The sequence below is a fragment of the Mesocricetus auratus genome, unplaced genomic scaffold (assembly GCF_017639785.1).
Source record: "Mesocricetus auratus isolate SY011 unplaced genomic scaffold, BCM_Maur_2.0 Super-Scaffold_100013, whole genome shotgun sequence".
In the NCBI taxonomy this organism is placed as follows: Eukaryota; Metazoa; Chordata; class Mammalia; order Rodentia; family Cricetidae; genus Mesocricetus; species Mesocricetus auratus.
Window position 1 is genome coordinate 7,608,148 of NW_024429196.1, and position 27,344 is coordinate 7,635,491.

Below are 27,344 nucleotides of genomic sequence, written 5' to 3' on the forward strand. Positions count from 1 at the left end.
GTTTCTAACATTTAAAAAATGAAGAAAGGCATTTATTGTTGATGAAGAATGTTTAAAAATCAGTTTGAGAAACAACAAAATTTCTGAGCACTTTCAGACATGTTTGTGGGGCCTAAATTTCTCACTGAGCAGTAGAAATCCAAAATTTGTCATTTCTTAAAGGCTTGAGTACATAAAACCTTACAGAAATAGCAAGAATAAATTTATAGGTGTCAATGCAAACATTCCCAACTTAAGGCAAGTAACAAACCATGGGGTTCAGATGGAAAACACTAGAACCAAAGTGGGATTCTAAGGTTTGGATGTCCCCCACTGGGTTAGCCGGGTATGTCAGAAATGGCTATTGCTTCAGGGACCCTTGCCAGACTTGAGAAATCCTGGAACGGTCAACAGTCAGTTAGTGCCTGCATGGGTCACTGCAGTGTGCTCTCACAGACCCACCAGGCTGGGGATTTCTCTTCCTTAGCCTGTTCTCAGTGTCCAAGTGACTGAGCCACATGGACTAATGACTAAATCAAGATATCCATAGGGTATTAAACATGTACCAGAGGTATTAAACATACAACTCAAATGCAAAATCTAAAATAAGCAGCAAGTTCTTTGATCCAATGCTGATATTCAGATACAATTTAATTTATTTTCAAAGGACTGTTACAATTGTATGAGGTTATGAGAGGCATGTACCTCTGCCAGAAAAAAAGACACTTCATGTACATTTGCGGTGTACTATTGAAGGGCCTAGTTCTTCATATTCACTTTTGGTAATCCATATCTGCCTGAACGTTGGCAGTGAGGCCAGAATGGAGCCGCCAATCCAAACTAAAATCTTGGCATACTTGAGAGAAATGCTCTTAACTTTCATTTCACTGGGTGCTAGGGCCGTGAGTTCCTTTTGCATCCTACCAGTAATGTCTGGATACAAGGTGGTGCCACCAGACAACACAATGTTGCCATAAGGCTTTTGTGGATGTCCATATCACACTTGAGGGTGGAACAAAAGGTAGTTTTGTGGATTCTACAACACTTGATGCCCAGGAAACTGAGCTGAAAAAGTGCCTCTGGGCACCGGAATCGCTCATTGCTTATAGACAATATGTGGCCATCAGGAAGCTTGTACTTCTTCTCCAAGCAGGAGTGTGCAGCAGACTCCATTTCTTTTTCAAAATCAAAGGCAACATAGCATAGCTTCTCCTTGATGTCATGGACAATCTCTCTTTCGGCTGTTGTAGTAAATCTGTAGCCCCTCTCATACAAAATTTTTATGAGTTAGTCGGTCAAGTCCCTACACATAATGGCATAGGAAAGGGCTTGGCCTTCAGAGATGGGCACAGTATGCGTGACCCCATCACCAAACTCAAGGACAATGCCCGTTGTGCGCCCAGACACATACAGAGACAGAGTCGCCTGAATGGCCACATACATGGCTGGGGTTTTGAATGTTTCAAACATTGTCTGCATCATATTCTCTCTATTAATGATGAGGTTGAGTGGGGGCTCCATTAGGAGCAGTGGGTGTTCCTCGGGAGTCGCACACAGTTCGTTGTAGAAGGTGTGACGCCAGATCTTTTCCATATCATCCCAACTGGTGACAACACCGTGCTCAATGGGATACTTCAGGGTCAGGATACCCTTCTTGCGTTGGGCCTCCTTGCCTATGTAGGAGTTCTTCTGGTCCATACCCACAATGATTCTTTGGTAGTGGGGCTGCCCTATGATGGAGGGATTTATCTCAAATACTACCTAAGCTCAATGTAGATTACATTTAGACACCTGAGAGTTGTGGGAGGGAAGAGTGATTGGTACAGTTTATCCCAATTTCAGTCCTTCCTTCTGCTTCCAAAACTCCCTACTGCAACAAACATCTATTATTTGATTTGAATACTAATGCAGTTAGACTTCTCTCAGGAATTGAAAAATAAACTCATAATTTACCAAGTTCTTTTCTTCCCAGCTGCCTATACAATAGACTACCCATTTTTTCAAAAGATCCTTTGCACATGTATCTTGACTTCATCCACTTCACCTGTTAGTTAAGCATTATTCTAATATCTGCTTTTACATAAACCAATCAGAAATAATTTAAGGATCACATAGTATCCTATTGAACTAGTACTATGGTGGTGTATAGTTTTATAGTCTATATTTCTTCAGACATGATTGATGTCCTAAGGCTGAAAACTGTGCTTTCCATAGGTCCTACGATTCTTACACTACTGTCTTTGAACGTACCATGGAGCTCTTTGAAGATGAGTCTCTCTTTTTTTCTCATAGGAGACTAGGAGAAAAAGCACTAGCATCTGCAAAGCTACAGACCTTATTCAAAAGAGTAGACACCAGATCTTTAAAATGGAAGCATCATTTTAACATGCTCTGCAGCAGCTGATTCGTGAAATTGTGAAACACTCTGGTCAATATGCAATTACAAGTACCTTTCTTTGCCTCCAATCACACTTTTCAAAGTATTCTTTAGGCCTTTCTAGCTCATCTTCTGACTTGAAAGTGTAGTACAAGGCATTAATTTTTTGATGGAACTGTTTTGGGATAACATTGCTAATCCTTCCATATGTAAACCATTTCTTTTTTCCTTTCAATTCTATGAATTAGCAACAAAAACTACTAGTCTATGAGGTGATACCACAAAGTCACATTAGTTACTACACAAACACTGATAATGAACACCATGTTTGCATTTGTGTTGTAAAAAATCTAGTTCTTCTTGATCAGACAATTCAGTGTTACTGCAATTTAAATAGGGAGGGATAGATGGTTTAAAGCATGTTGTTCTTCTCAAACACATTTAGTCCAGGGAGGTCATTTTCTATATCTTTTCCACATCACCTACTTCAAGCCATTCTATACCTATGAATTAATTTCCCATTGTCTAATATGGACTAACGTCTCATTTGCCTCTACTTACTCCCTGCATGTACTTCAAACTTTTCATCACCCTCCTTTTCCACTTCACTTACTAGTATTTCTCAAGTGGTTGGAAACACTACATTGAACTGATACAGCTTAATCAATGACTAGCTCAAGTTCACCTACTACTCAAAGATGGTCTTACCATTTCACCAGTCTTCTAGTTGTATGTTTAGATGATAATTTCTTTAGCAGATTAAAACAGTATTCTACTTTACAAACTCTATGTAATATAAAACTTTTAAAATATATAACTTACTATTCTCTACATGCATTATTAAATTTATGTCCACAGCACAGTCCATTTTCAAAGAAAGAGAACATTCCATGACAGTCCCTTGGAAGTCAGTAAGATCATTCACGTTCTAGAAAATTAGCAATGGAAACATGTTATAGTCTTGTTTTAAAAATATTATAATATGAAATATAGAAAATAACACTTAAAAGTAAAAAAAAGAAAAATAAGGCAACATTCTCCACATGTAGAAACACAAAATGTTGCTACTAAATGTAGAAGAAAGAACATTTAATTAAATTACGTAAGAAAATATTTGAACAATGCAAAAAATTAATTTCATATTTTGTTTCAATATCTAAAGGAATATAGGATAAATAGAGAAGATGAATGCCCCAAACATGCATTGTGGATAATCCACAGTTGGAAACATAAACATGATAGCAAATATCTGTATAACTTTGTCAAATAGTTCTTCCTTGTAAAAAGTCAGGTGGGGCATACACAATCAAGACATTACTAAATCAGCTCACAGCACTCAATCTCAGAAAGAACTCTGAGGAGCCATTTCCATGTTCAATCAGATGCAGACACCAATGCAGTTTTCCTCAAATTTCTCCAATGGATGAGCTATGTTTCTCTCTTAGGCCTGGTGTTTTGTCTTGCTGTCTAACCTATCACTGATCCTTAGAGATTCACTTGGAATGGTACTCCCTGCTCAGTATCTCATCACACAGGGGGTTTTGGTGAATTTCAAATGCATACAGGTCCATCACTAAGAATAGAGACATGGCTTCCTGTAGTGTGTGTCTGGGGAAATGACACAGGATTGGAACTGACAGCATCTTGTGTCCTTGAGGAATGTTGAGTCTTAGCACAAACATCCGTGAAGGACAGTGCATCACAAGTCTCAAATTCCACTCTCTTCACCGACAAAAGTTTCAAATTCCATGCTCTTCACTGACCTGAGCCAACATTGGATGATTTGGGGGTTGGTACTTTTTTTTTTTAGAATGTTTTTTTTTATTTTATCATTTTTTAAAAAATTTAAATAGCTTGTTTTACATGTCAATCCCAGTTCCCTCCCTCTCCCCTCCTCCCGCACTCCCCTTCCCCCCACCCTCCCACCATATTGCCAAATCCTTCCACATAGGGGATATCAGAGTCTGTCATTTTACTCTGGGTAGGGTCCAGGCACTCCCCTAAGAGTCCAGGCTGAGAGAGCATCCCTCTTTGTGCTATAGGCACATGAAGACTGTTTGTATACCAGGGATAGACACTGATCCACAGCTCAGGGCCCCATAGGTTGCCCAGGCCTTCTTGCTGACACTCACATTTGGGGGGTCCAGATCAGTCCCATGCTGGCCTCCCCACTGTCAGTCTGGGGTCCAAGAGCTCTCCCCTGTTCAGATCAGCTGTCTCTGCTGGTTTTGCCAGCCCATTCTTTGCCAATTTGCTCATCACTCCTCTCTCTCTGTCACTGGGTTCCTTGGGTTCAGTTCAGTGATTAATTGTGTGTTTGCCTCTGCTTCCATCAGTCACAGGATGAAGGCTCCTGGATGGTTATAGACATCAAGTTCATTATCAGGAATGGGTATTTGAGGTGGTCTCTCCACTAAGCTTAGCTTGCCAATTGGTGTTATCCCTTTAGATCACTCGAGGTCACTCTGGTGCCTGATCTGTATTCGATCCTATGATTCCCTCTTCCCCCTATTCTACCCCCACCCCCTCAACTTCCTTTTCCCCCATGACCAACTCTCTTCCTCTTCACCCCCTCTCTTCTTCCCAGGTCCCACTCCCCCCCACCCCTCGCCGTGTTCCCCATCCATTCAGGGGATCTTGTCTCCATCCTCTTCTCTTGGGTACTCTGCATATATGCATATCTTTTAGGTTCTTTCCTGTTTCCCAGACTCTATATCAGTGGAAGTGCAAACTGGCACTATCCTGATCCATGTCTAAAATCCATATATGAGTGAGTACATACCATGTTTGTCTTTTTGCGACTGGGTTACCTCACTCAGGATGGTTTCTTCCAGTGCTATCCATTTACCTGCGAATTTCAAGATTCCATTGTTTTTTTTCTGCTGAGTAATACTCCATTGTATAAATGTACCACATTTTCTCTATCCACTCTTCAGTTGAGGGGCATCTAGGTTGCTTCCAGGTTCTGGCTATTACAAATAATGCTGCTATGAACATGGTGGAGCAGATGCCCTTGTTGTATGAAATGCCTCATTTGGATATATGCCTAAGAGTGGAATTGCTGGGTCTAGTGGTATATTAATTCCCATTTTCCTGAGGAATCTCCATACTGATTTCCAAAGAGGCTGTATGAGTCGGCACTCCCACCAGCAGTGGAGGAGTGTTCCTCTCTCACCACATCCTCTCCAGCATAAATTGTCTTCGGTGTTTTTGATTTTAGCCATTCTGACGGGAGTAAGATGGTTTCTCAAATGATTTGCACTTCCCTGATGGCTAAGGATGTTGAGCACTTTCTTAAGTGTCTCTTGGCCATTTTAGCCTCCTCTACTGAGAATTCTCTATTTAGCTCTGTACCCCACCTTTTAATTGGATCCTTTGGTGTTTTGGAGACTTGTTTCTTGAGTTCTTTGTAAATATAGGAGATTAGCCCTCTGTCAGATGTAGGGTTAGTGAATATCTTTTCCCATTCTGTGGCCTGCCTTTTTGTCTTTTTGACTGTGTCCTTTGCCTTACAGAAGCTTTTTTTTATTAATATTTTTTTATTTTCCATTTTAAATTTAGATAAGAAACAAGGTTGCTTCACAAGTCAGTACGAGGTCCCTCTCCCTTTCCCTCCCCTCCTCCCGTGCCCTCCCCCCCATCCCCCCCCGTTATCCCCTCATTCCCCCAGGGAGGGTGAGGCCCTCCATGGGGGTGTCCATAGTCTGTCATTTCATATAGGGCAGGGCCTAGACCCTTCCCCAAGAGTTCAGGGTGAGTGTGCACCTCACATTGTTCTATGGGAGTCCAGAGACCGTGTGTATACTTGGGATGGGTACTGATCTGCTGTCCAAGACTCAATAGATTACCTAGGCCTCCTCACTGACACCCAGATTCAGGGGGTCTTGATCAGTCCCATGCTGGCTTCCCAGGCTGATGCCTGGGATTCAAGAGTTAACCTTTGTCTGGTCAGCTGTTTCTGGGGGTTCAACCAGCCCAGTCTTAATCCCTTTGATCATCAGTCCTCCCTCTCTGATACTGGCTTTCTTGAGTTCAGCTCAGTACTTAACCAGCCAGTAAATGAAGTTTCTGTTTCCCAGACTCTCTGGCAATAGGATTGTAGGCTGGCACTCCCCAGATCTATGTCTAAAATCCATATATGAGAGAGTACATGCCATGTTTCTCTTTTTGTGACTGGGTTACCTCACTCGGGATGGTTTCTTCTAGTGTCATCCATTTGCCTGCGAATCTCATGATTCCATTATTTTTTTTTCTGCTGAATAGTACTCCATTGTGTAGATGTACCACATTTTCTCTATCCATTCTTCGGGTGAGGGACATCTAGGTTGCTTCCAAGTTCTGGCTATTACAAATAAAGCTGCTATGAACATAGTGGAACAGACATCTTTGTTATATGAATGGGCATCTTTTGGATATATGCCTAAGAGTGCAGTTGCTGGGTCTTGTGGTAGGTTTATTCCCATTTTTCTGAGGAATCTCCATACTGCTTTCCAAAGTGGCTGAACCAGTTGGCACTCCCACCAGCAATGGAGGAGTGTCCCCCTTTCACCACATCCTCTCCAGCATAAATTGTCATTGGTGTTTTTGATTTTAGCCATTCTGACAGGAGTGAGATGGTATCTCAGAGTTGCTTTGATTTGCATTTCCCGGATGGCTAATGATGTTGAGCACTTTCTCAAGTGCCTCTCAGCCATTTTAGACTCCTCTATTGAAAACTCTCTATTTAGTTCTGCAGCCCACTTCTTAATTGGGTCCTTTGGTGTTTTGGAGACTTGCTTCTTGAGTTCTTTGTAAATTTTGGAGATGAACCCTCTGTCAGATGTGGGATTAGTGAATATTTTTTCCCATTCTGTGGGCTGCCTTTTTGTCTTGCTGACTGTGTCCTTTGCCTTACAGAAGCTTCTCAGTTTCAGTAGGTCCCATTTATTAATTGTTGATCTCACTGTCTGTGCTAGTGGTGTTATGTTCAGGAAGCTGTCGCCTGTACCAATTCGTTCAAGGGTACCACCCACTTTCTCTTCTAAGAGGTTCAGTGTGGCTGGATTTATGTTGAGGTCTTTGATCCATTTGGACTTAAGTTTTGTGCATGGCGATAAACATGGATCGATCCGCATTTTTCTACATGCCAGTCTCCAATTATGCCAGCACCATTTGTTGAAGATGCTTTCTTTATTCCATTATATATTTTTAGCTTGTTTGTCAAAGATCAGATGTTCGTACGTGTGTGGGTTAATACCCGGATTTTCAATTCGATTCCATTGGTCTGCCTGTCTATTTTTGTGCCAATACCAAGCTGTTTTCAGGACTATAGTTCTATAATAGAGCTTGAGGTCAGGGATGGTGATGCCTCCGGACGTTGCCTTGTTGAACAGGGTTGTTTTGGCTATCCTAGTCTTTTGTTTTTCCATACAAAATTGATTATTGTTCTTTCAAGGTCTGTGAAGAATTGTGCTGGGATTTTAATGGGGATAGCATTGAATCTGTAGATTGCTTTTGGCAGGATTGCCATTTTTACTACATTGATCCTACCTATCCAAGAGCATGGGAGATCTTTCCATTTTCTGAGGGCTTCTTTAATTTCTTTCTTTAAAGATTCAAAGTTCTTACGATACAGGTCTTTCACTTGTTTGGTTAGCGTTACCCCAAGGTATTTTATGTTGTTTGTGGCAATTGTAAAGGGTGATGTTTCTCTGATTTCTCTTTCAGCCCCTTTATCATCTGTATATAGTAGGGCTACTGACTTTCTTGAGTTGATCTTGTAACCTGCCACTTTGCTGAAGGTGTTAATCAGCTGTAAGAGTTCCCTGGTTGAGTTCTTTGGGTCATTGATGTAAACTATCATATCGTCTGCAAACAGTGAAAGTTTGACTTCTTCCTTCCCAATTTGTATCCCCTTGATCCCCCTTTGTTGTCGTATGGCTATAGCTAGAACTTCAAGTACCATGTTGAAAAGGTATGGAGAGAGTGGACAGCCTTGTTTTGTTCCTGATTTTAGAGGAATTGCGTTGAGTTTCTGTCCATTTAGTTTGATGTTGGCTGTTGGTTTACTGTATATGGCTTTTATTATGTTTAAGTATGTCCCTGTTATCCCAAATCTCTCCAAGACCTTTGTCATGAAGGGGTGTTGGATTTTGTCAAAGGCTTTTTCAGCATCTAGTGAGATGATCATGTGATTTTTGTTTTTCAGCTTGTTTATATGGTGGATTACGTTGATGGATTTTCGTATGTTGAACCATCCCTGCATCCCTGGGATGAAACCTACTTGATCGTGGTGAATGATTGTTTTGATGTGTTCTTGGATCCGATTTGCCAGTATTTTATTGAGTATTTTTGCATCAATGTTCATGAGGGATATTGGTCTGAAGTTCTCTTTCTTGGTTGTATCTTTGTGTGGCTTGGGGATCAAGGTTATTGAAGCCTCATAGAAAGAGTTTGGCAAAGACCCTTCTGCTTCTATTGTGTGGAACACTTTGAGAAGAATTGGTATAAGCTGTTCTTTGAATTTGTGGTAGAATTCTGCACTGAGGCCATCTGGACCTGGACTTTTTTGGTTGGGAGACTTTTGATGACAGCTTCTATTTCCATAGGGGTTATAGGTCTATTTAAATTGCTTATCTGTTCTTGATTTAGTTTTGGCAAATGATAGCTGTCCAGGAAGTCATCCATTTCCTTTAAATTTTCGAATTTTGTGGAGTACAGGTTTTCAAAGTATGACCTAATGATTCTCTGGATTTCCTCAGAGTCTGTTGTTATGTCCCCCTTTTCATTTCTGATTTTGTTAATTTGCGTGTTCACTCTCTGCTGTTTGGTAAGTTTGGACAAAGGTTTGTCTATCTTGTTGATTTTCTCAAAGAACCAACTCTTCGTTGCATTGATTCTTTGTATTGTTTTCCTGGTTTCTACTTTGTTGATTTCAGCCCTCAATTTGATTATTTCCTGGCATCTACTCCTCCTGGGGGAGTTTGCTTCTTTGTGTTCTAGAGCTTTTAGCTGCGATGTTAATTCTCTGGTATAACTGTTTTCCTGTTTCTTCATGTGAGCACTTAGTGCTATGAACTTCCCCCGTAGCACTGCTTTCAAAGTGTCCCATAGGTTTGGGTATGTTGTGTCTTCATTCTCATTGAATTCGAGGAAGTCTTTAATTTCTTTTTTTATTTCCTCTTTGACCCAGGGATGGTGCAGTTGAGCATTATTCAATTTCCATGAGTTTGTAAGTTTTCTGCAATTTGTGTTGTTGTTGAATTCTAATTTTAAGGCATGGTGGTCTGATAAGATGCATGGAGTTATTCCAATTTTTTTGTAGCTGCTGAGGTTTGATATGTTGCCAAGTATGTGGTCGATTTTTGAGAAGGTTCCATGTGGTGGTGAGAAGAAGGTATATTCTTTTTTATGTGGATGAAATGTTGTATAGACATCTGTTAATCCCAGTTGGGTCATTACTTCTATTAGACCCTTTGCTTCTTTGTTGAGTTTCTGTCTGGTATTCTTGTCTAGTGGTGAGAGTGGTGTGTTGAAATCTCCCACTATAACTGTGTGGGGCTTTAGATGAGATTTAAGTTCTAATAATGTTTCTTTAACGAATGTGGATGCCTTTGTATTGGGGGCATAGATCTTCAGGATAGACACTTCATCTTGGTGGGTTTCACCTGTGATGAGTATGTAATGACCTCCTTCATCTCTTTTGATTGATTTTATTTTAAAGTCTAGTTTGTTAGATATTAGGATTGCTACCCCTGCTTGTTTCTTGGGTCCATTTGATTGAAAAATTTTTTCCCAACCTTTAACTCTCAAGTAATGTCTGTCTTTGAGGGTGAGGTGTGTTTCTTGTATGCAGCAGAAGGAAGGGTTCTGTCTTCGAATCCATTCTGCTAGTCTGTGTCTTTTTATGGGTGAGTTAAGGCCGTTAATATTGAGGGATATTAATGACCATTGATTGCTCATCCTTCTTCGATTTGCGATGGTTGTTGTTGGTGGAATTATGGGTGGAATTTCGCCCCTTTGTTCTTTTGGCTGTTGGTAGAGAGGGATTCTCTAATGCTTATGTTTTTCTGGTTGTAGTTAGCTTCCTTGGGTTGGAGTTTTCCTTCCAAAATTTTCTGTAGGGCTGGGTTAGTGGACACATATTGGTTGAATCTAGTTTTGTCATGGAATATCTTGTTTTCTCCGTCTATAGTGATTGAGAGCTTTGCCGGGTATAGGAGTCTGGGCTGGCATCCATGGTCTCTTAGTGTAGGTAGAATATCTATCCAGGACCTTCTGGCTTTCAGAGTTTCCATGGAGAAATCAGGTGTAATTCTGATAGGTCTGCCTTTATATGTTACTTGACCTTTTTCCTTAGCTGCTCTTAATATTCTTTCTTTATTCTGTATGTTTGGGGTCTTGATTATTATGTGGCGAGGGATTTTTTTTGTGGTCCACTCTATTTGGTGTTCTGTAGGCTTCTTGTACCTTCATTGGCATGTCTTTCTTAAGGTTGGGAAAGTTTTCTTCTATGATTTTGTTGAATATGCCTTCTGTCCCTTTGAGGTGGATTTCTTCTCCTTCTTCTATACCTATTATTCTTAGGTTTGGTCTTTTCATGGTGTCCCATAATTCCTGGATGTTTTGTGTTAAGGATTTGTTGGATTTAAGGTTTTCTTTGGTTGATAAATCCATTTCTCCTAATGTATCTTCAACACTTGAGATTCTCTCTTCCATCTCTTCTATTCTGTTGGTAATGCTTGTATTGGTAGTGCCTGACTGTTTGTCCAGCTTTTCTATTTTCTGCCTTTCTTCAGATTGTGTTTTTTTTAGTGTCTCTATTTCAGTTTTCAACCCTTGCAGCGTTTGCATTGCTTCTTGCAATTTTCTGTTTATCTGTTCGTCCGTTTGTTGCCTTTTATGAATTTTTTGGTTTGTTCTTTCTTCCATTTCTTGCATTTGTTGGTTCGCTTTTTGTTCCATTTCTTGGATTTTGTGCTTTGTTTCTTCTTCCATTTCCTGCCTTTTTTGGTTTGTTTCTTCCTCCATTTTTTTCATTTTTTGCTTTGTTTTTTCTTCCATTTGTTGCATTTTTTGCTTTGTTTCTTCTTCCATTTCCTGCCTTATTTGGTATGTTTCTTCTTCTAATTCTTGCATTTTTTGCTTTGCTTTTTCTTCCATTTCTTGCATTTTTTGCTTCATTTCTTCTTCCATTTAGTGCCTTTTTTGGTTTGTTTTTTCTTCCAATTCTTGCATTTTTTGGTTTGTTTTTTCTTCCATTTCTTGCATTTTTTGGTTTGTTTTTTCTTCCATTTCTTTGAGGGATTTTCCAATATCCTCTTTTAGGGCCTCTATCATTTTCATGAAAGTGCTTTTAAGGTCGTTCTCTTCTGCTTCCTTCGCGTTGGAATATTGGGGTCTTGCTGGTGTGGAGTCTCTAGAATCTGGCGGTGTCATGTTTGTTTTTCTGTTGCTGACTGTGTTTTTGTATTGTCTCTTTCCCATCTCTTCTTCTAGTGGGTGCAGAAAGAGCCCCTTCCTGGTCTGGGGACCAGAGTTCCCTTTTGGTGGGTGATAGTAAGTCCAGTAATCTGGTTGTTCTTCTATGCCTTGTCCAAATGCTGGTCCGTGGGTGGAGAAGAAGAACAGGAATCTGGGGCGCTTAGCCTCCTACCTGGTCCCCTGGACCCTATGCTGGGTCCTGTTGCACCTGATCCGGAACAGCTACTCGCCTGGTCTCCCTGGCTCCTGTAGTTTCCTGGTCTCTTTGGTGGGAGAGAAGATCTGGAGTCTGGGGTGCTTGGCTCCCGCCGGGTTTGGGAGCTCTGTGCAGTTCCCAGGCGTTCTGCAGGCTCTGGAACACAGGCCAGGAAGCTCCTTACAGAAGCTTTTTAGTTTCAGAAGGTCCCATTGGTTAATTGTCGATTTCAGTGCCTGTGCCACTGGCGTTATGTTTAGGAAGTGGTCTCCTGTACCAACTCGTTGAAGAGTATCTCCCACTTTCTCTTCTAAAAGTTTCAGTGTGGCTGGATTTATGTTGAGATCTTTGATCCATTTGGACTTAAGTTTTGTACAAGGCGATAAACATGGATCTATCTGCAGTCTTCTGCATACCAGTACCCAGTTATGCCAGCACCATTTGTTGAAGATGCTTTCTGTTTTCCATTGTACAGTTTTAGCTTCTTTGTCAAAAATCAAGTGTTCATAGGTGTGTGGGTTAAAATTAGAGCTTTCGATTCGGTTCCATTGGTCTACCTGCCTATTTTTGTGCCAATACCAAGCTGTTTTCAGGACTATAGCTCTATAATAGAGCTTGAAGTCAGGTATGGTGATTCCTCCTGAAGTTCCTTTATTGTATAGGGATGTTTTAGCCATCCTGGGCCTTTTGTTTTTCCATATAAAGTTGATTAATGTTCTTTCCAGGTCTGGGAAGAATTGTGCCAGAATTTTGATAGGGATTGCATTGAATCTGTAGACTGCTTTTGGCAAGATTGCCATTTTTATTATGTTGATCCTACCAATCCATGAGCATTCCAAACAATAAAAGCAGGAGGCTCACTGCCAAACTCTTTTTACGAGGCTACAATTACCTTGATACCCAAGCCACACAAAGACACAACTAAGAAAGAGAACTATAGACCAATTTCCCTCATGAACATCGATGCAAAAATACTCAATAAAATACTAGCAAACTGGATTCAAGAACACATCAGAAAAATCATCCACCATGATCAAGTAGGCTTCATCCCAGGAATGCAGGGATGGTTCAACATTAGAAAATCTATCAATGTAATCCACCATATAAACAAACTGTGAAAGAAAAACCACATGATCATCTCACTAGATGCTGAAAAAGCCTTTGACAAAATCCAGCACCCCTTCATGATAAAGGTCCTAGAGAGATCAGGGATAACAGGAATGTACCTGAATATAATAAAAGCAATATACAGTAAACCAACAGCTAACATCAAACTAAATGGAGAGAAACTCAAAGCAATTCCTCTAAAATCAGGAACAAGACAAGGCTGTCCACTCTCTCCATATCTCTTCAATATTGTACTTGAAGTTCTAGCTACAGCAATAAGACAACAAAAGGAGATAAAGGGGATACAAATAGGAAAAGAAGAAGTCAAGCTTTCACTATTTGCAGATTATATGATAGTTTACATAAGTGACCCGAAAAACTTTGCAAGGGAACTCCTAGAGCTGATAAACACCTTCAGCAAAGTGGCAGGATACAAGGTAAACTCAAAAAAAATACCAGTGGCCCTATTATATACAGACGATGAAGTGACTGAGAAAGAAATCAGAGAAACCTCACCCTTTACAATAGCCATAAACAGCATCAAATATCTGGGGATAATGTTAACCAAGGAAGTGAAAGACCTGTATATCAAGAACTTTGAGTCTTTAAAGAAAGAAATCAAAGAGGATACCAGAAAATGGAAAGATCTCCCATGCTCTTGGATTGGTAGGATCAACATGATAAAAAATGGCAATCTTGCCAAAAGCAGTCTACAGATTCAATGCAATCCCTATCAAAATTCTGGCACAATTCTTCCCAGACCTGGAAAGAACATTAATCAACTTTATATGGAAAAACAAAAGGCCCAGGATAGCCAAAACAACCCTATACAATAAAGGAACTTCAGGAAGCATCACCATACCTGATTTCAAGCTCTACTATAGAGCTATAGTCCTGAAAACAGCTTGGTATTGGCACAAAAATAGGCAGGTAGACCAATGGAACCGAATGGAAAACCCTGATTTTAACCCACACACCTATGAACACTTGATTTTTGACAAAATAGCTAAAACTATACAATGGAAAACAGAAAGCATCTTCAACAAATGGTGCTGGCATAACTGGGTACTGGTATGCAGAAGACTGCAGATAGATCCATGTTTATCGCCTTGTACAAAACTTAAGTCCAAATGGATCAAAGATCTCAACATAAATCCAGCCACACTGAAACTTTTAAAAGAGAAAGTGGGAGATACTCTTCAACGAGTTGGTACAGGTGACAACTTCCTGAACATAACACCAGTGGCACAGACACTGAGATCGACAATTAACAAATGGGACCTCATGAAACTAAAAAGCTTCTGTAAGGCAAAGGACACAGTCAACAAGACAGAAAGGCAGGACACAGAATGGGAAAAGATATTCACTGACCCCACATCTGACAGAGGGCTAATCTCCAAAATTTACAAAGAACTCAAGAAACAAGTCTCCAAAACACCAAAGGATCCAATCAAAAGGTGGGGTACAGAACTAAACAGAGAATTCTCAATAGAGGAGGCTAAAATGGCCAAGAGACACTTAAGAAAGTGCTCAACATCCTTAGCCATCAGGGAAATGTAAATCAAAACAACTTTGAGATACCATCTTACTCTTGTCAGAATGGCTAAAATCAAAAACACTGAAGACAATTTATGCTGGAGAGGATGAGGAGAGAGGGGAACACTTCTCCACTGATGGTGGGAGTGCCAACTTGTACAGCAACTTTGGAAAGCAGTATGGAGATTCCTCAGGAAAATGGGAATCAATCTACCACAAGACCCAGCAATTTCACTCTTAGGCATATATCCAAAGGAGGCAAATTCATACAACAAGGGCACCTGCTCCACCATGTTCATAGCAGCATTATTTGTAATAGCCAGAACCTGGAAGCAACCTAGATGCCCCTCAACTGAAGAGTGGATAGAGAAAATGTGGTACATTTACACAATGGAGTATTACTCAGCAGAAAAAACAATGGAATCTTGAAATTCGCAGGTACATGGATAGCACTGGAAGAAACCATCCTGAATGAGGTAACCCCGTCACAAAAAGACAAACATGGTATGTACTCACTCATATATGGATTTGAAACATGGATCAGCATAGTGCCAGTCTGCACTTCCACTGACAGAGAGTCTGGGAAACAGGAAAGAACCTAAAAGATATATATGGTACCCAAGAGAAGAGAAATGAGGCAAGATCCTCTGAACAGATGGGGAACACGTCCAGGGGTGGGGGGGGAGGGGGACCTGGGAAGTAGACAGGGGGAGAAGTGGGAGAGTAGGACGTGGAGGAACAGGAAGTTCGACTGGGGGGTAGGATAGGGGAAAGAGGGAATCATAGGTTAGAAGACAGATCAGGCACCATTGTGACCTTTAGTGATCTAAACGGATGACACCAATTGGCAAGCTAAGCAATAGTGGAGAGACCACCTCGAATGCCCATTCCTGATAGTGAACTTCATGTCTTTAGCCATCCTGGAGCCTTCATCCAGTGACTGATGGAAGCAGAGGCAAACACCCACAGTTAAATACTGAACAGAACCCAAGGAACCCAGCGACAGAGAGAGAGGAGCGAAGAGCAAATTGGCAAAGAATGGGCTGGCAAAACCAGCAGAGACAGCTGATCTGAACAGGGGAGAGCTCTTGGACCCCAGACCAACAGCTGGGAGGCCAGCATGGGACCGATCCAGACCCCCTGAATGTGAGAGTCAATGAGGAGGCCTGGGCTACCTATAGGGTCCTGAGCAGTGTTTATCCCTCGAATACTAACAGACATCGTGTGTCCATAACACAAAGAGGGTTGCTCTCTCTGCCTGGAGTCTTAGGGAAGTGCCTGGACCCTACCCTGAATGAAATGATAGACTCTAGATATCCCCTATGTGGAAGGAAGTAATTAGCAATAGGGTGGTAGGATGAGGGGGATGGGGGGGTGCGGGAGGAGGGGAGGGAGAGGGAACTGGGATTGACATGTAAAACAAGCTATTTAAAAAAATGTTAAAAAATGCAGCATGCATGCCCATTTTCTTTCAGATTCTTGGTTTCAGAACAACAGTATTTTATGACGTAAATAAGTAACAAAGTATATTCTGAATAATTACATAATTATATTTAATCTCAAAATAAAAAGGAAACCAATATCTTAATTCCTTTCAAAGTGGCCTTCAACATACGCCTTGTCAGAATTGGAAGGCTGCACATATTATAGGATTTATTGGTAATTTCATATTTAGATCAGTAGAATATAGAGTGCATTGTATTGGTGTTATAACCAAATTATATTCTTGAAGGAAATATTAAATTTATATTCAGTTTTCTCATTGAGAATGTATATGGTCTTCATTGAAGATATGTATAATTAAAGGGACCTTGCCGTTTTTAAATAACCTTAAAATTTGATAGCAATCTCAAACCGAAAATGTTGGTAGATCTCTTTATGTTCTTGATCTAGACTCACGGGTTGCTTTAATTTTTACTGTCTCCATTGTCACTCATTTTCATGTGCTCATTCTCTTTCCCTTCCCTCATTCTCTGCATGTTCATGCATACACATATGGAAAACATTGGTAACATGTTTTATTTAACCTGATTTAAAACATTTTTGCAGTCACGTTGAGTTGTAACTTTCATGTTATAAAACTTGTTCATTGTAAATATATAGACCAAAGACTTTTTTCTGTGTAGTCATACCCACTATTAGGTTTTTTTCAAGCCTTCAAAATTCAGTGAGTCTACAAATTCCCTTTGTAGCTTACATTATGTGAGATTTACATTTTCATCACCAGTCACTATAAAGTATACTCACTGATGACATCCAAATTAAATTCCTCACAATTCTAGTCTCAGTAAATTATATAGCAAGTTTACTGTGGCTTTTGAGTTTTAGTTCATTTTATTGCTTCTGCTTTATGTGTATGCGAAGATTTTGACAATCAATTATGGATACAGATAGCAGGAGAATTTTCTGCTCTGCATGTCTGGTAAGCCTAGAATATTCTGTGAAGTGCTTATCAATTTCCTGGGTTTCCTGCCATCTACTCTCATCTTGTTTGCATGTCGCAGAACAGCCAACCATTTAAAGGCTAGTAAGCTCCTTATTGAGATCCTAGATTTAGTCAGTAGTACATCAGACCAACTGAATCCTCTTGTGAAAATGAGAACAAGCTTTTAATTTTTCTTGGGGTTTTGTTGTTTTAGTTGGGGGGAATGTTCTCTGTGTGTAGCCTAGGCTATATTCCAATTGGCCATCCTTCTACCTGAGCTTCCTGGGTGCTTGAGTTATAGGTGTGCTCTACCATTCCTGGCACACAAGTCTTATTTTACAGGGTTTCCTTTCACCCTGGTTTAACCATTGGATCTGTGGGCTGGGAGCTGCCTTGAGTAGGTAGGACAATCAGAGAATCATGTTCTTGGTTGAACTCTGGTTTTCATGAAGAAACAAGTCATCCTTTGTTGTGGGTCTTCTGTTAATTCCTAGTGCCATGAAATGGTTATTTGTGATGGTTTTCTTGAGCTTTATAGTTTATCTTTTTTAACTGGAAGTGAATTTCTCCTGGAAAGCATATTCTGAAGTATTTTTAAAGACAGTGGATTTGAAAAGAGCTAAGCTATTTTGAGTTCATATTCAAAGCCATCCAAATGTCTGAATTGAATTATGGGAATTAGACTCCCCAGTATGAATACCCACTTAATAATTAGTTATATGTGAAAATACCTTCACTTGGAGTAAACAAGCCAGATAAGAACAAAGAACCTGGTTGTAGGCTAGCAGTAAGGACACGTGCATAGAGTAGGATAGAAAAGATAGTTTGTATATTCCTTAGGTTATACTTGTCCACATCCAACCAAGCAGAGCATGAAGATGTAGTCTCCAAGTGGGGAAGAGGGAAGCAAGCACAGAACATGGTTTTAGGACCCAGTAATGGGCTTGCATACCACCATAAAATGCAGTAATGGACAGACCCCCACATCTACTCTTCTGTGGTGACAGTGAGATAGTGGCTGACTAATGGCTGTTGGTTCAGAATAACATATTCAGAGTGCTGAGTAAAACCTTGCCTGCTAAGAATCTTGTATTCAACAAACTGACCTTCAGAAATAAAGCAGTCTCAGAGACAAAATCCATGAGAAGACATCACCTCCTGACTTATTGACAGAAATGCAAATGGAAAGAAACTTGCTAGTAGAGTATACCTGAAAATAAGAAAGTGTACTTAAATTTAGAGTGCTCTGATGATTGTATTTTAGTGTAGATGCTAATAGGAAAATATCTGCAATAATTTTCAAGAGATTGTGACAATAAATTACAGATGGGATGTTAAGGGTAGAAGATATGTTTTTTCTTTTGAAGTTGTCATGTTAGTTTCCATCTTGGCTTCCCTTAGTGATGGACTGTGATTGGGACTTGTAAGCTAAAGAAACTCTTTCCTTGCCAGTTTGCAATTCTTCATGTCTTTATCACAAAGTATTCTTCTAAATATACAGCAAACAAAATTAAAAGACTAAATAGCAAGTGACAGATGAAAGAATCAAAGCATCATCAAGTCAGGTGCATAAAACATCCAACAGAAAGTGACCAGAAGGCCCTTTAGGGCAACAAACTTGAGTTCCCTGTGGAGTCTCTGGGGAGAGTAAAGTGGTCCCTCAGGTGAGGCTTCCAATTAAAAGAACAAATAGCTGAGACATGCCAAATGGCATGCAAGAATATCCTGCAGAAGTGGACTGGCAACATTGGGGCAGTGGCTGGAGTTTCCAGTTGGGAGTGCTCTGTATCAACCTCTTGTGGATCAACTTCCTGTGACTGAACTTCGGAATTTTCTTTCTCACTGCCAGTACTTCAGTATTGTGGAATAGTAATGACTGTTGGGGATTGTTTATCTTCAAGCTGATTTCAAGGACACTGTTTTTACTCGTGGGCTGGTTTACCCTCCCTGTCACAGTGGTGGGAAGCTATCCCCATTTGTCAACAACAGGCATTGAAGGATACTCTGAGACAAACATATTTGGGTCTGATATGGGGACAGTGGGAAGCGTTCTCACTTCAAGAGTCAACTCGGTGAACTCTGACAACACACGGCAATTTACCAATACAGTGTGCATTATATTTTTCTCTTAAATTGAGCCTGTGTTGGTATAGGATAGTTCTCCCTCATGTTAGTTTGTAGCACATATGTTATTGACTTTATGTATTTCAATCCAAATTAATGAAATGTTACAGTAAAAGCTATTTTATTTTTGGAGCCTTGTCTTTTATCTAGTTAATTTGGCTGTTACACGGCCAGTTGTAAGACCTTTTTGTACCTTTAGCCTAAAGTTCTGTGCCTTTAACTCAGAACATTCTAGCATTTAATTTGCACATTTGTTTTATCATAGCATTTCCCCTTCAAGGATTTGGGATCTGTGTTTAGGAGGACATGGGGTGATGATCAATCAGTCTTGGCTGCTTGGGAACTGAACAGGGATAAAAAATGAGCTGGGTGAGTCTCTCTGGGGTTCATGCTAAGAGTAGGTGAAATGCATGACATTACTTTGGGTGATCTAACAGCTCTTGGTAGAAGGAGTTGGTTATGGCTGGTACCCCTTTGCTAGCATTATTTGAAGTTTTAGGACCTGGAATCTGGAAAGTGCCAATCATAAAAGAACAAGAAGCAAAAACAAACAAAACAAAAACAAACAATAAAAACATTAAGAATAAGGAATTATGGGGCATTGGTAGTGGATGCCTTTAGTCCCAGCACTTGGGAGGGAGAGGCAAGTTGATCTCTGAGCTCAAGGCCAGCCTAGCCAACTGAGTGAGTTCTAGGATGGGCTGCAAAGCAATACAGGGAAACCCTGTCTCCAAAAGCCAAAAAAATGGGGGGGGGGAAGGTAGCATATGATACTTCAGTACAATTTGGTGAGTTCTTTTTTTATTTTTTAAGTTTAAATTTAGATTAGAAACAAGGTTGCTTCACAAGTCAGTTCCAGGTCCCTCTCCCTTTCCCTCCCCTCCTCCCGTGCCCTCCCCCCAACCCCCCATTATCCCCTCATTTCCCCAGGGAGGGTGAGGCCTTCCATGGGGGTGTCCATAGTCTGTCATTTCATCCAGGGCAGGGCTTAGGCCCTCCCCCCAAGAATTCAGGGTGAGAGAGCATCTCTCACTGTTGGATGGGAGTCCAAAGTCCATGTGTATACTCGGGATGAGTACTGATCTACTGCCCAAGGCTCAATAGATTACCTAGGCCTCCTCACTGACACCCCCATTCAGGGGGTCTTGATCAGTCCCATGCTGGATTCCCAGGCATCAGCCTGGGATTCAAGATCTAACCCTTGTCAGGTCAGCTGTTTCTGGGGGTTAAACCAGCCCAGTCTTAATCCCTTTGGTCATCAGTCCTCCCTCTCTGTCACTGGCTTTCTTGAGTTCAGCTCAGTGCTTAGCCATGGGAGTGTGCCTCTTCTTCCATCAGCCACTGAATGAAGTTTCTGTTTCCCAGACTCTCTGGCCATGGGATTATAGGCTGGCACTCCCCAGATCTATGTCTAAAATCCATATATGAGAGAGTACATGCCATGTTTCTCTTTTTGTGACTGGGTTACCTCACTCAGAATGGTTTCTTCTAGTGTCATCCATTTGCCTGCAAATCTCAGGATTCCATTTTTTTCTGCTGAATAGTACTCCATTGTGTAAATATACCACATTTTCTCTATCCACTCTTCAGTTGAGGGGCATCTAGGTTGCTTCCAAGTGCTGGCTATTACAAATAATGCTGCTATGAACATAGTGGAACAGACATCCTTGTTGTATGAATGGGCATCTTTTGGATATATGCCTAAGGATGGAGTTGCTGGGTCTTGTGGTAGGTTTATTCCCATTTTTCTGAGGAATCTCCATACTGATTTCCAAAGTGGCTGAACCAGTTGGCACTCCCACTAGCATTGGAGGAGTGTTCCCCTTTCACCACATCCTCTCCAGCATAAATTGTCCTTGGTGTTTTTGATTTTAGCCATTCTGATAGGAGTGAGATGGTATCTCAGAGTTGTTTTGATTTGCATTTCCTGGATGGCTAAGGATGTTGAGCACTTTCTCAAGTGCCTCTCAGCCATTTTAGACTCCTCTATTGAAAATTCTCTATTTAGTTCTGCAGCCCACTTTTCAATTGGATCCTTTGATGTTTTGGAGACTTGCTTCTTGAGTTCTTTGTAAATTTTGGAGATGAACCCTCTGTCAGATGTGGGATTAGTGAATATTTTTTCCCATTCCGTGGGCTGCCTTTTTGTCTTGCTGACTGTGTCCGTTGCCTTACAGAAGCTTCTCAGTTTCAGGAGGCCCCATTTATTAATTGTGGATCTCACTGTCTGTGCTAGTGGTGTTATGTTCAGGAAGCTGTCTCCTGTACCAATTTGTTCAAGGGTACCACCCACTTTCTCTTCTAAGAGGTTCAGTGTGGTTGGATTTATGTTGAGGTTTTTGATCCATTTGGACTTAAGTTTTGTGCATGGCGATAAAAATGGATTGATCTGCATTCTTCTACATGCCAGCCTCCAGTTATGCTAGCACCATTTGTTGAAGATGCTTTCTTTATTCCATTGTATATTTTGGTGAGCTCTTATTCAGACCTGATACGTTATTTAAGGAGGTAGGTTTTATTAAAATATATTTACTGCATCCCCCCTTCCATATGTTGTAATTTAAGAAAAGTGGCCCTTTGCGACAAGGTTCAAGCAGATGGGGGGTTTATTAGGGAAAGGGATCCTACAAAGGGGAAAGGGAAGGTGGGGAGACTGGCCTCCAGGGACAGGAGCAGCAGGAGAGAGGAAAGGGGCAGAGAGGGAGAGGAAGAGGAGGGTGGGAGGTAGACAGGGTCCTTTTAAAAGGGAACATAATTATTTTGCACAGGTGGCTGCAGCTAGGGCATATCCTGTCAGAACCCCAAGGACAGGCCAGTACAGATGTCTGAATACTAGCATCATAGTCTCCAGCTTCTCCTGTGGTCCACTGCCCCTTCCTTCCTCTCAAATCCCTGGCCTCTATTTTCTGTTATTGTAATACATACACAATCTTGCTGAACCCTCCTTACTGTTGCTTGTATTTCAGGGCTGACCACCTGGTATTGGATAACCAATTAAAGGGTTCCTCTTTTGGAACAAACTACTCTTGACTGTCAGCATCCCTTTGTTGCCTGTAGTTCTTTGTCTCAGAGTGGAGCCATGCAAAAAGTTTCCCTCCCACAGTGGCCTGTCTTGGTAGTGTTCTTGTCAGGTCTTGGAACCACTTACATGTTGGGATTCCAAGAGCTGAGGGAAGGCAGATTTTTTTGAATCAAGTGTTGAGTGTGTGGAGACCCATTGACTTGTAGGTAGCAGGAGCTGAGAGGAAGGTAGAAATTTGGCTGACTGCTTAGTGTCCAGGATCCCTTACCTGTCAGTGCCAGGAACTAAGCAAGGCAGAGGTTAAGGGCAACTATGTAGGGAACATCACCTTGCCTGTTGTGTTAGTAACTGGGAAAGGGCAGAATGGTGTATAGTGTTAGTGTGTAACTCTGAGTGTGTGTATGAATGTAACCTAGTGTGTGATTTTTATGTGAGCATGTGTGTTTGAATGAGTTACTGTGTATAGATTTTTGTGTATGATTTTGAAATGACATGTAAACATGAGTGTGTCCATTCGAGTGTGTAAAGTTGTGTGACTACAGGCATGGATGAAGAGTACTTAGTGTACTGTGTGTATTGTACATATTGGTTGTAAGGCTGTGATTGTGAAATTTTAGGAGTGATTTGAGTGCAAATGTGTGCATGTTGGTTGTGCACAAGGGTGCAGTAATGTATGACAAGTGAGGGTGTATATGTGCAGGAGTTGGGTAGTGATTTGAGTGCACATGTGTGTTGGTTGTGCACAAGGGTGCAGTAATGTATGACAAGTGAGGGTGTATATGTGCAGGAGTTGGGTAGTGATTTGAGTGCACATGTGTGTTGGTTGTGCACAAGGGTGCAGTAATGTATGACAAGTGAGGGTGTATATGTGCAGGAGTTGGGTAGATAAGTGCAAGAGTGGAATTGTGAGTATGCAAAGTAAGAATGTTGTAGATGTGAGCATGTTTGAGGATGCACATGTGTGCATGAGCAATTGTGAGTGAAAGTCTAGCAATGAAATACAATGCATATTGAAGGTGGAGAGTTGGGAAAGAATCAGACAGTGGGCATATGAGATGGTTATGGGAATGAATATGATCAAATGCATTTTATGGACAAAAATATAATGAATTCCATTTCACAAAAATAATGTGCTACTACGAGGGTAGAACTCTAAGCATGGATATATGTATTTTTAGAAGGAAGTTTTCTGAGCATTAGCTTTTATGGTAAGGGAAGTATCAAGAATACTACTTTGTTATTTATATAAAGTATATACTACTTAGCATAGCAAATGGTAAGTAATGTGAACATTGATGTTTTAAAATAATGAACACTCACTGCCATATTTTAAATATTTGGTGTAAAATTCTCACTTTCTTGGTTTTATTTTTTAGTTTATCTCATTAGAAGATATTTTCAACCTGTCCAGGAATGTATGTCAGATCATGTGTTCCCAAATTACACATTGGTGTTATAATTATCCAGTGTAAAATGCTAATGTGTTTTCACTATATTGTTTCTTGGAAGAAAAACAGTATATGGTAGAGGGCTTAAGCGATCAAAATGAACAAGACTTTTAAGGCAATACAATTGAGTTTTTCAGACATGTGAACTAATGCCAAGGTTCACACTGATACCTCTAAGGCAATGTTCAACAGCCCTCACACACATGGATCATAACATTGCACAGAACTGAGGGGAATTCCTGCCATCAGAAGTTGCCTGGAGGATGGGTCTCGATGCACTGAGCTGAAAACGGAACCAGAGCACCTGTTAATTGGATACCTGCAACACTTGAGGGGTTGGGTAGGGTGGAGTAAAGTGGATTCCTGCAGCACTGTGGTTGTAGGCGTGGTAAACTTCAGGAACTCTGAACTCCAGCAATGAATGAGGTAGTGTTGGAAAAGGAGACTGAGATTTGAGGGTTCTAGATCTTGGGCATCTGCGTGTTTGCAGAATTTGAAAATGGGGGTATCAAAGAAAGCATTTTTTGCAGTATGTCATAAGACTGAGCTACTGTCAAAGCTGACAAGCTTGACAAGTCCCTTAGCCATGTGCTTTGTCAAAGGACTCTCATTTTGCTTGTTGATTGAGAAGCTGATAGTGCTGCTGGAGGGAATGTGGGTGTTCATGGTGGACAGGAAGTCGGGGGAAGAAGAGGAAGAGAAGGAACAGATTAGCTGTTTTGGGAGGGAAGAAAGAAAGGACAAGGAAGGATGTCATGAGCCTGAGCCTGGCAGTGTTTGGGACCCAGAAGCCACTGAATATAGCATTATAACTGAGAAAAGATGAGCTGGGACAAGAAAATGGTTCATTAAAAAGACAAAAATATATTGCTTTCCAAAACAAATCTTGGAATTATTGCAGATTTTGTGAGCAAATAGAATAAAACTAGGGATAACATAAAGAAGTCAGGGCAAAAGAGACTAGAAAGCTTGCATTAGTGGATATCTTGCATGGGGTGTGCATTAGTTTTTCTTTGAAGTTCGTACTTACACATCTCTGAAACCATGAGAACAGACTGTTAGTTCCATTGTTGAATTCTCATACAGACCTGCAGGGACCATACTGGATTTGGAAAATACTAGAAATTAGGAGGCTGTTCTTGCTGGGCAGTGATGGCTCACACTTTTAATACTGGCACTTGTGAGGCAGAGGCAGGTGGATCTCTGAGTTCAAGGCCAGCCTGGTCTACAGTGAGTTTGAGGACAGCCAGGACTGTTAACACAGAAACCCTGTCTCAAAAAAAAAAAAAAGGTTGTCCGTTTAGAGATTTTCTTGAGGAGCAGACCTTTGGCATTCTTAGCTCCCCTCCCTTTTCAACAGTCATATACAAGGGCTGCTTTGCCATGACAGCAAGGCAGCCTTGAGCAAACAGTCATCCAGCACTCTGATAATAACATTTAAAATGGTTACTTTGAACTATGTGTGTGAAGGACTGGGCACGGGTGAGTATAGGTGCCTACAGTCCAGGAGCAGGCGTTGGATTTTCTGGAGAGGTTTGGGAGTCACCTGTGGTGGGCGCTGAAAACCAAGCTAGGTCCATTTGCAAAAGCAGTACACATGCCTAAAACTGAGCCATGCCTCCAGCTTCGTTTTCTTTTTGAAGCAATGCAGGTTTGCTCTGCAGACATTTGACAGGCTGGACTGTGCACATGCGCATTGATCTTCATTGGCTTATTTGGCTTAAGACGCCCGCACACGTGCACAGCTCGCATTCTGCACACCGTCCACCAGCATGGCTTGATAGAAACCGTCCTATCAACTGTCTCTTCAGTTGGTAGACAGTAAACCAGGGACTGATTTGAGAGGACGCTGGGAAGACTTGACTAGTCTAAGACAAATGATAATATTTGGATCAGGAGGGGTGGGCTTATAATTTGATACGACATGGAGATACTGGCGCGGGTAACGGTTGACTTGCTATAACCGTGCCTGAGATGGGAGGAAAGTACAGCCGAGAGGAAGGGAGGTGGCCTGGGTGTTGCCAATGCTACTCTAGGCTCTGTAGAGAACAAAAAGAGAGTGTTGAAAAGATGCCCTTGGGTTTCTGTGATATCAAGGCACACAACTTGTGCTTTGGTACTCAGAATCCTGCGTATTTAGACGTGCCATACTTTCCTGACAATGATCTGCACATGGCAGTCTGTGCGGGAGACTTATCTTTTGTGCGGCAGTACACTCTAGGGAAGTACGAAGTCAATCACAGAGACGAGGAGAATAGGTAAGAGGGCCTTTAGACCTGACCGAGGGCCCATGTGGGACTAACTCCTTTACTGAATCACGAAACAACAACAGGGCAAGGAGAGCCCAGCTCTGTTCCTTGGCACCACAGGCACACCTGGGAGAGGACCCAGGACCAAGCCAACACAAGGGAAGAAATCTAGTTACTTTCCCTTCCATAGGAGCCCTTACATAGAGAGTCAACAGATTATTTAAAAGTGTTAACTAACAAAACTAAATCACATTTTATCTTAGTGTACACATTAAGAATACAATGTTAAATACATTGAGAAAAGTGAAAGACAAAAAGGAATATTCTTCATAATGTATTGCTTTCAAACCTAAAAATTCTTCAGATAAAATCCAATAACCATCATAACGATGTATTAAATAGAATGTGCATATAATGTATATATATATATATATACACACACATACACACAGACAAAAACACTCACATACATATTTAACTGATGTGTGTTGTAAGGACCTGAACTAGGAAGGTGGCAGAGAGTACCTGTTCCTACTGCTGCATTGAAAAATTGTATACAGTTCTACCTGTTGGTTACAGTAAGGGAAAAAAATAACATAGCCCTTTAATCAACCTGCCTTAAAATATCAAACTATTAGAAGAACATATTGGAAGGAATATTTCACCTTTAAAAGAGGCATATATAGACAAATATTAGCATAAGCATAGCTTGTTATGCTAAGTGGCAACTTACTTTGATTACATCCACATAAACATAGATTGTGGACTTTTATGAGCAAGCTATATGTAAAAATCTAATGTATTATTTTCAAGCATTTTAGTTTCAACTGAATTTTCCCCCATTTTATTACTTAAATGTTTAATTTGAACACTTGAGGGTTTCTGACCATTTTTTTTTATTTATTTCTAGTTTATTTGCAGTGATGCAGAATATAGTCTACATTTATGTTGGCATTGATTCTTTGACTTCTGTGTGGTTGGTTGGTAATGGTGCAGGATGTACTTAGGTTGTTCCTACAAATAATCCTTTGAAGAGTAGGGCCGTTCATACACAGATGATAATTTCATTTTCTCTTAATTTTGTGTTTATATATGTATTTACTTTCTGTCAATACTTAGTCTCTTCTGAAGAGAATATTATTTTGGTTTTTACGAGACAGGGTTTCTCTGTATTGTTTTAGAGGCTGTCGGTCCAGCCCGGCCTCGAACTCACAGAGATCCGCCTGCCTCTCTGCCTCCCTAGTGCTGGGATTAAAGGCGTGCGCCACCACCGCCCGGCCTGAAGAGAATCTTTTTATGTGTACTTATAGATTCTTAAATAATATAAATATTATTGAGAATACTTCTATTATATAGACTTACACATGCAAATAATTGTAGATTGATTGTGCTGGATAGTTTTATGTCAAGCTAGCTAAA

At 40.8% G+C, this 27,344-nt stretch overlaps 1 protein-coding gene and 1 pseudogene across 2 annotated transcripts in view; one reads left to right on the forward strand and one right to left on the reverse strand.

Moving 5' to 3' along the window:
- Positions 1–706: 706 nt before the first annotated feature.
- LOC101840598 lies at positions 707–25,428 on the reverse strand (annotated as a pseudogene).
- Positions 25,405–27,344, forward strand: part of LOC121143475 (putative ankyrin repeat domain-containing protein 19) — a 52,214-nt gene continuing 50,274 nt past the window's right edge. The window contains exon 1 of one of the 2 annotated variants that reach the window (XM_040755328.1): positions 25,405–25,934. In XM_040755328.1, the coding sequence (XP_040611262.1) occupies positions 25,651–25,934 (284 nt within the window). In that variant the 5' untranslated portion in view covers positions 25,405–25,650. The remainder of the gene's footprint in view (positions 25,935–27,344) is intronic. The other variant, XM_040755327.1, reaches the window with a different exon arrangement.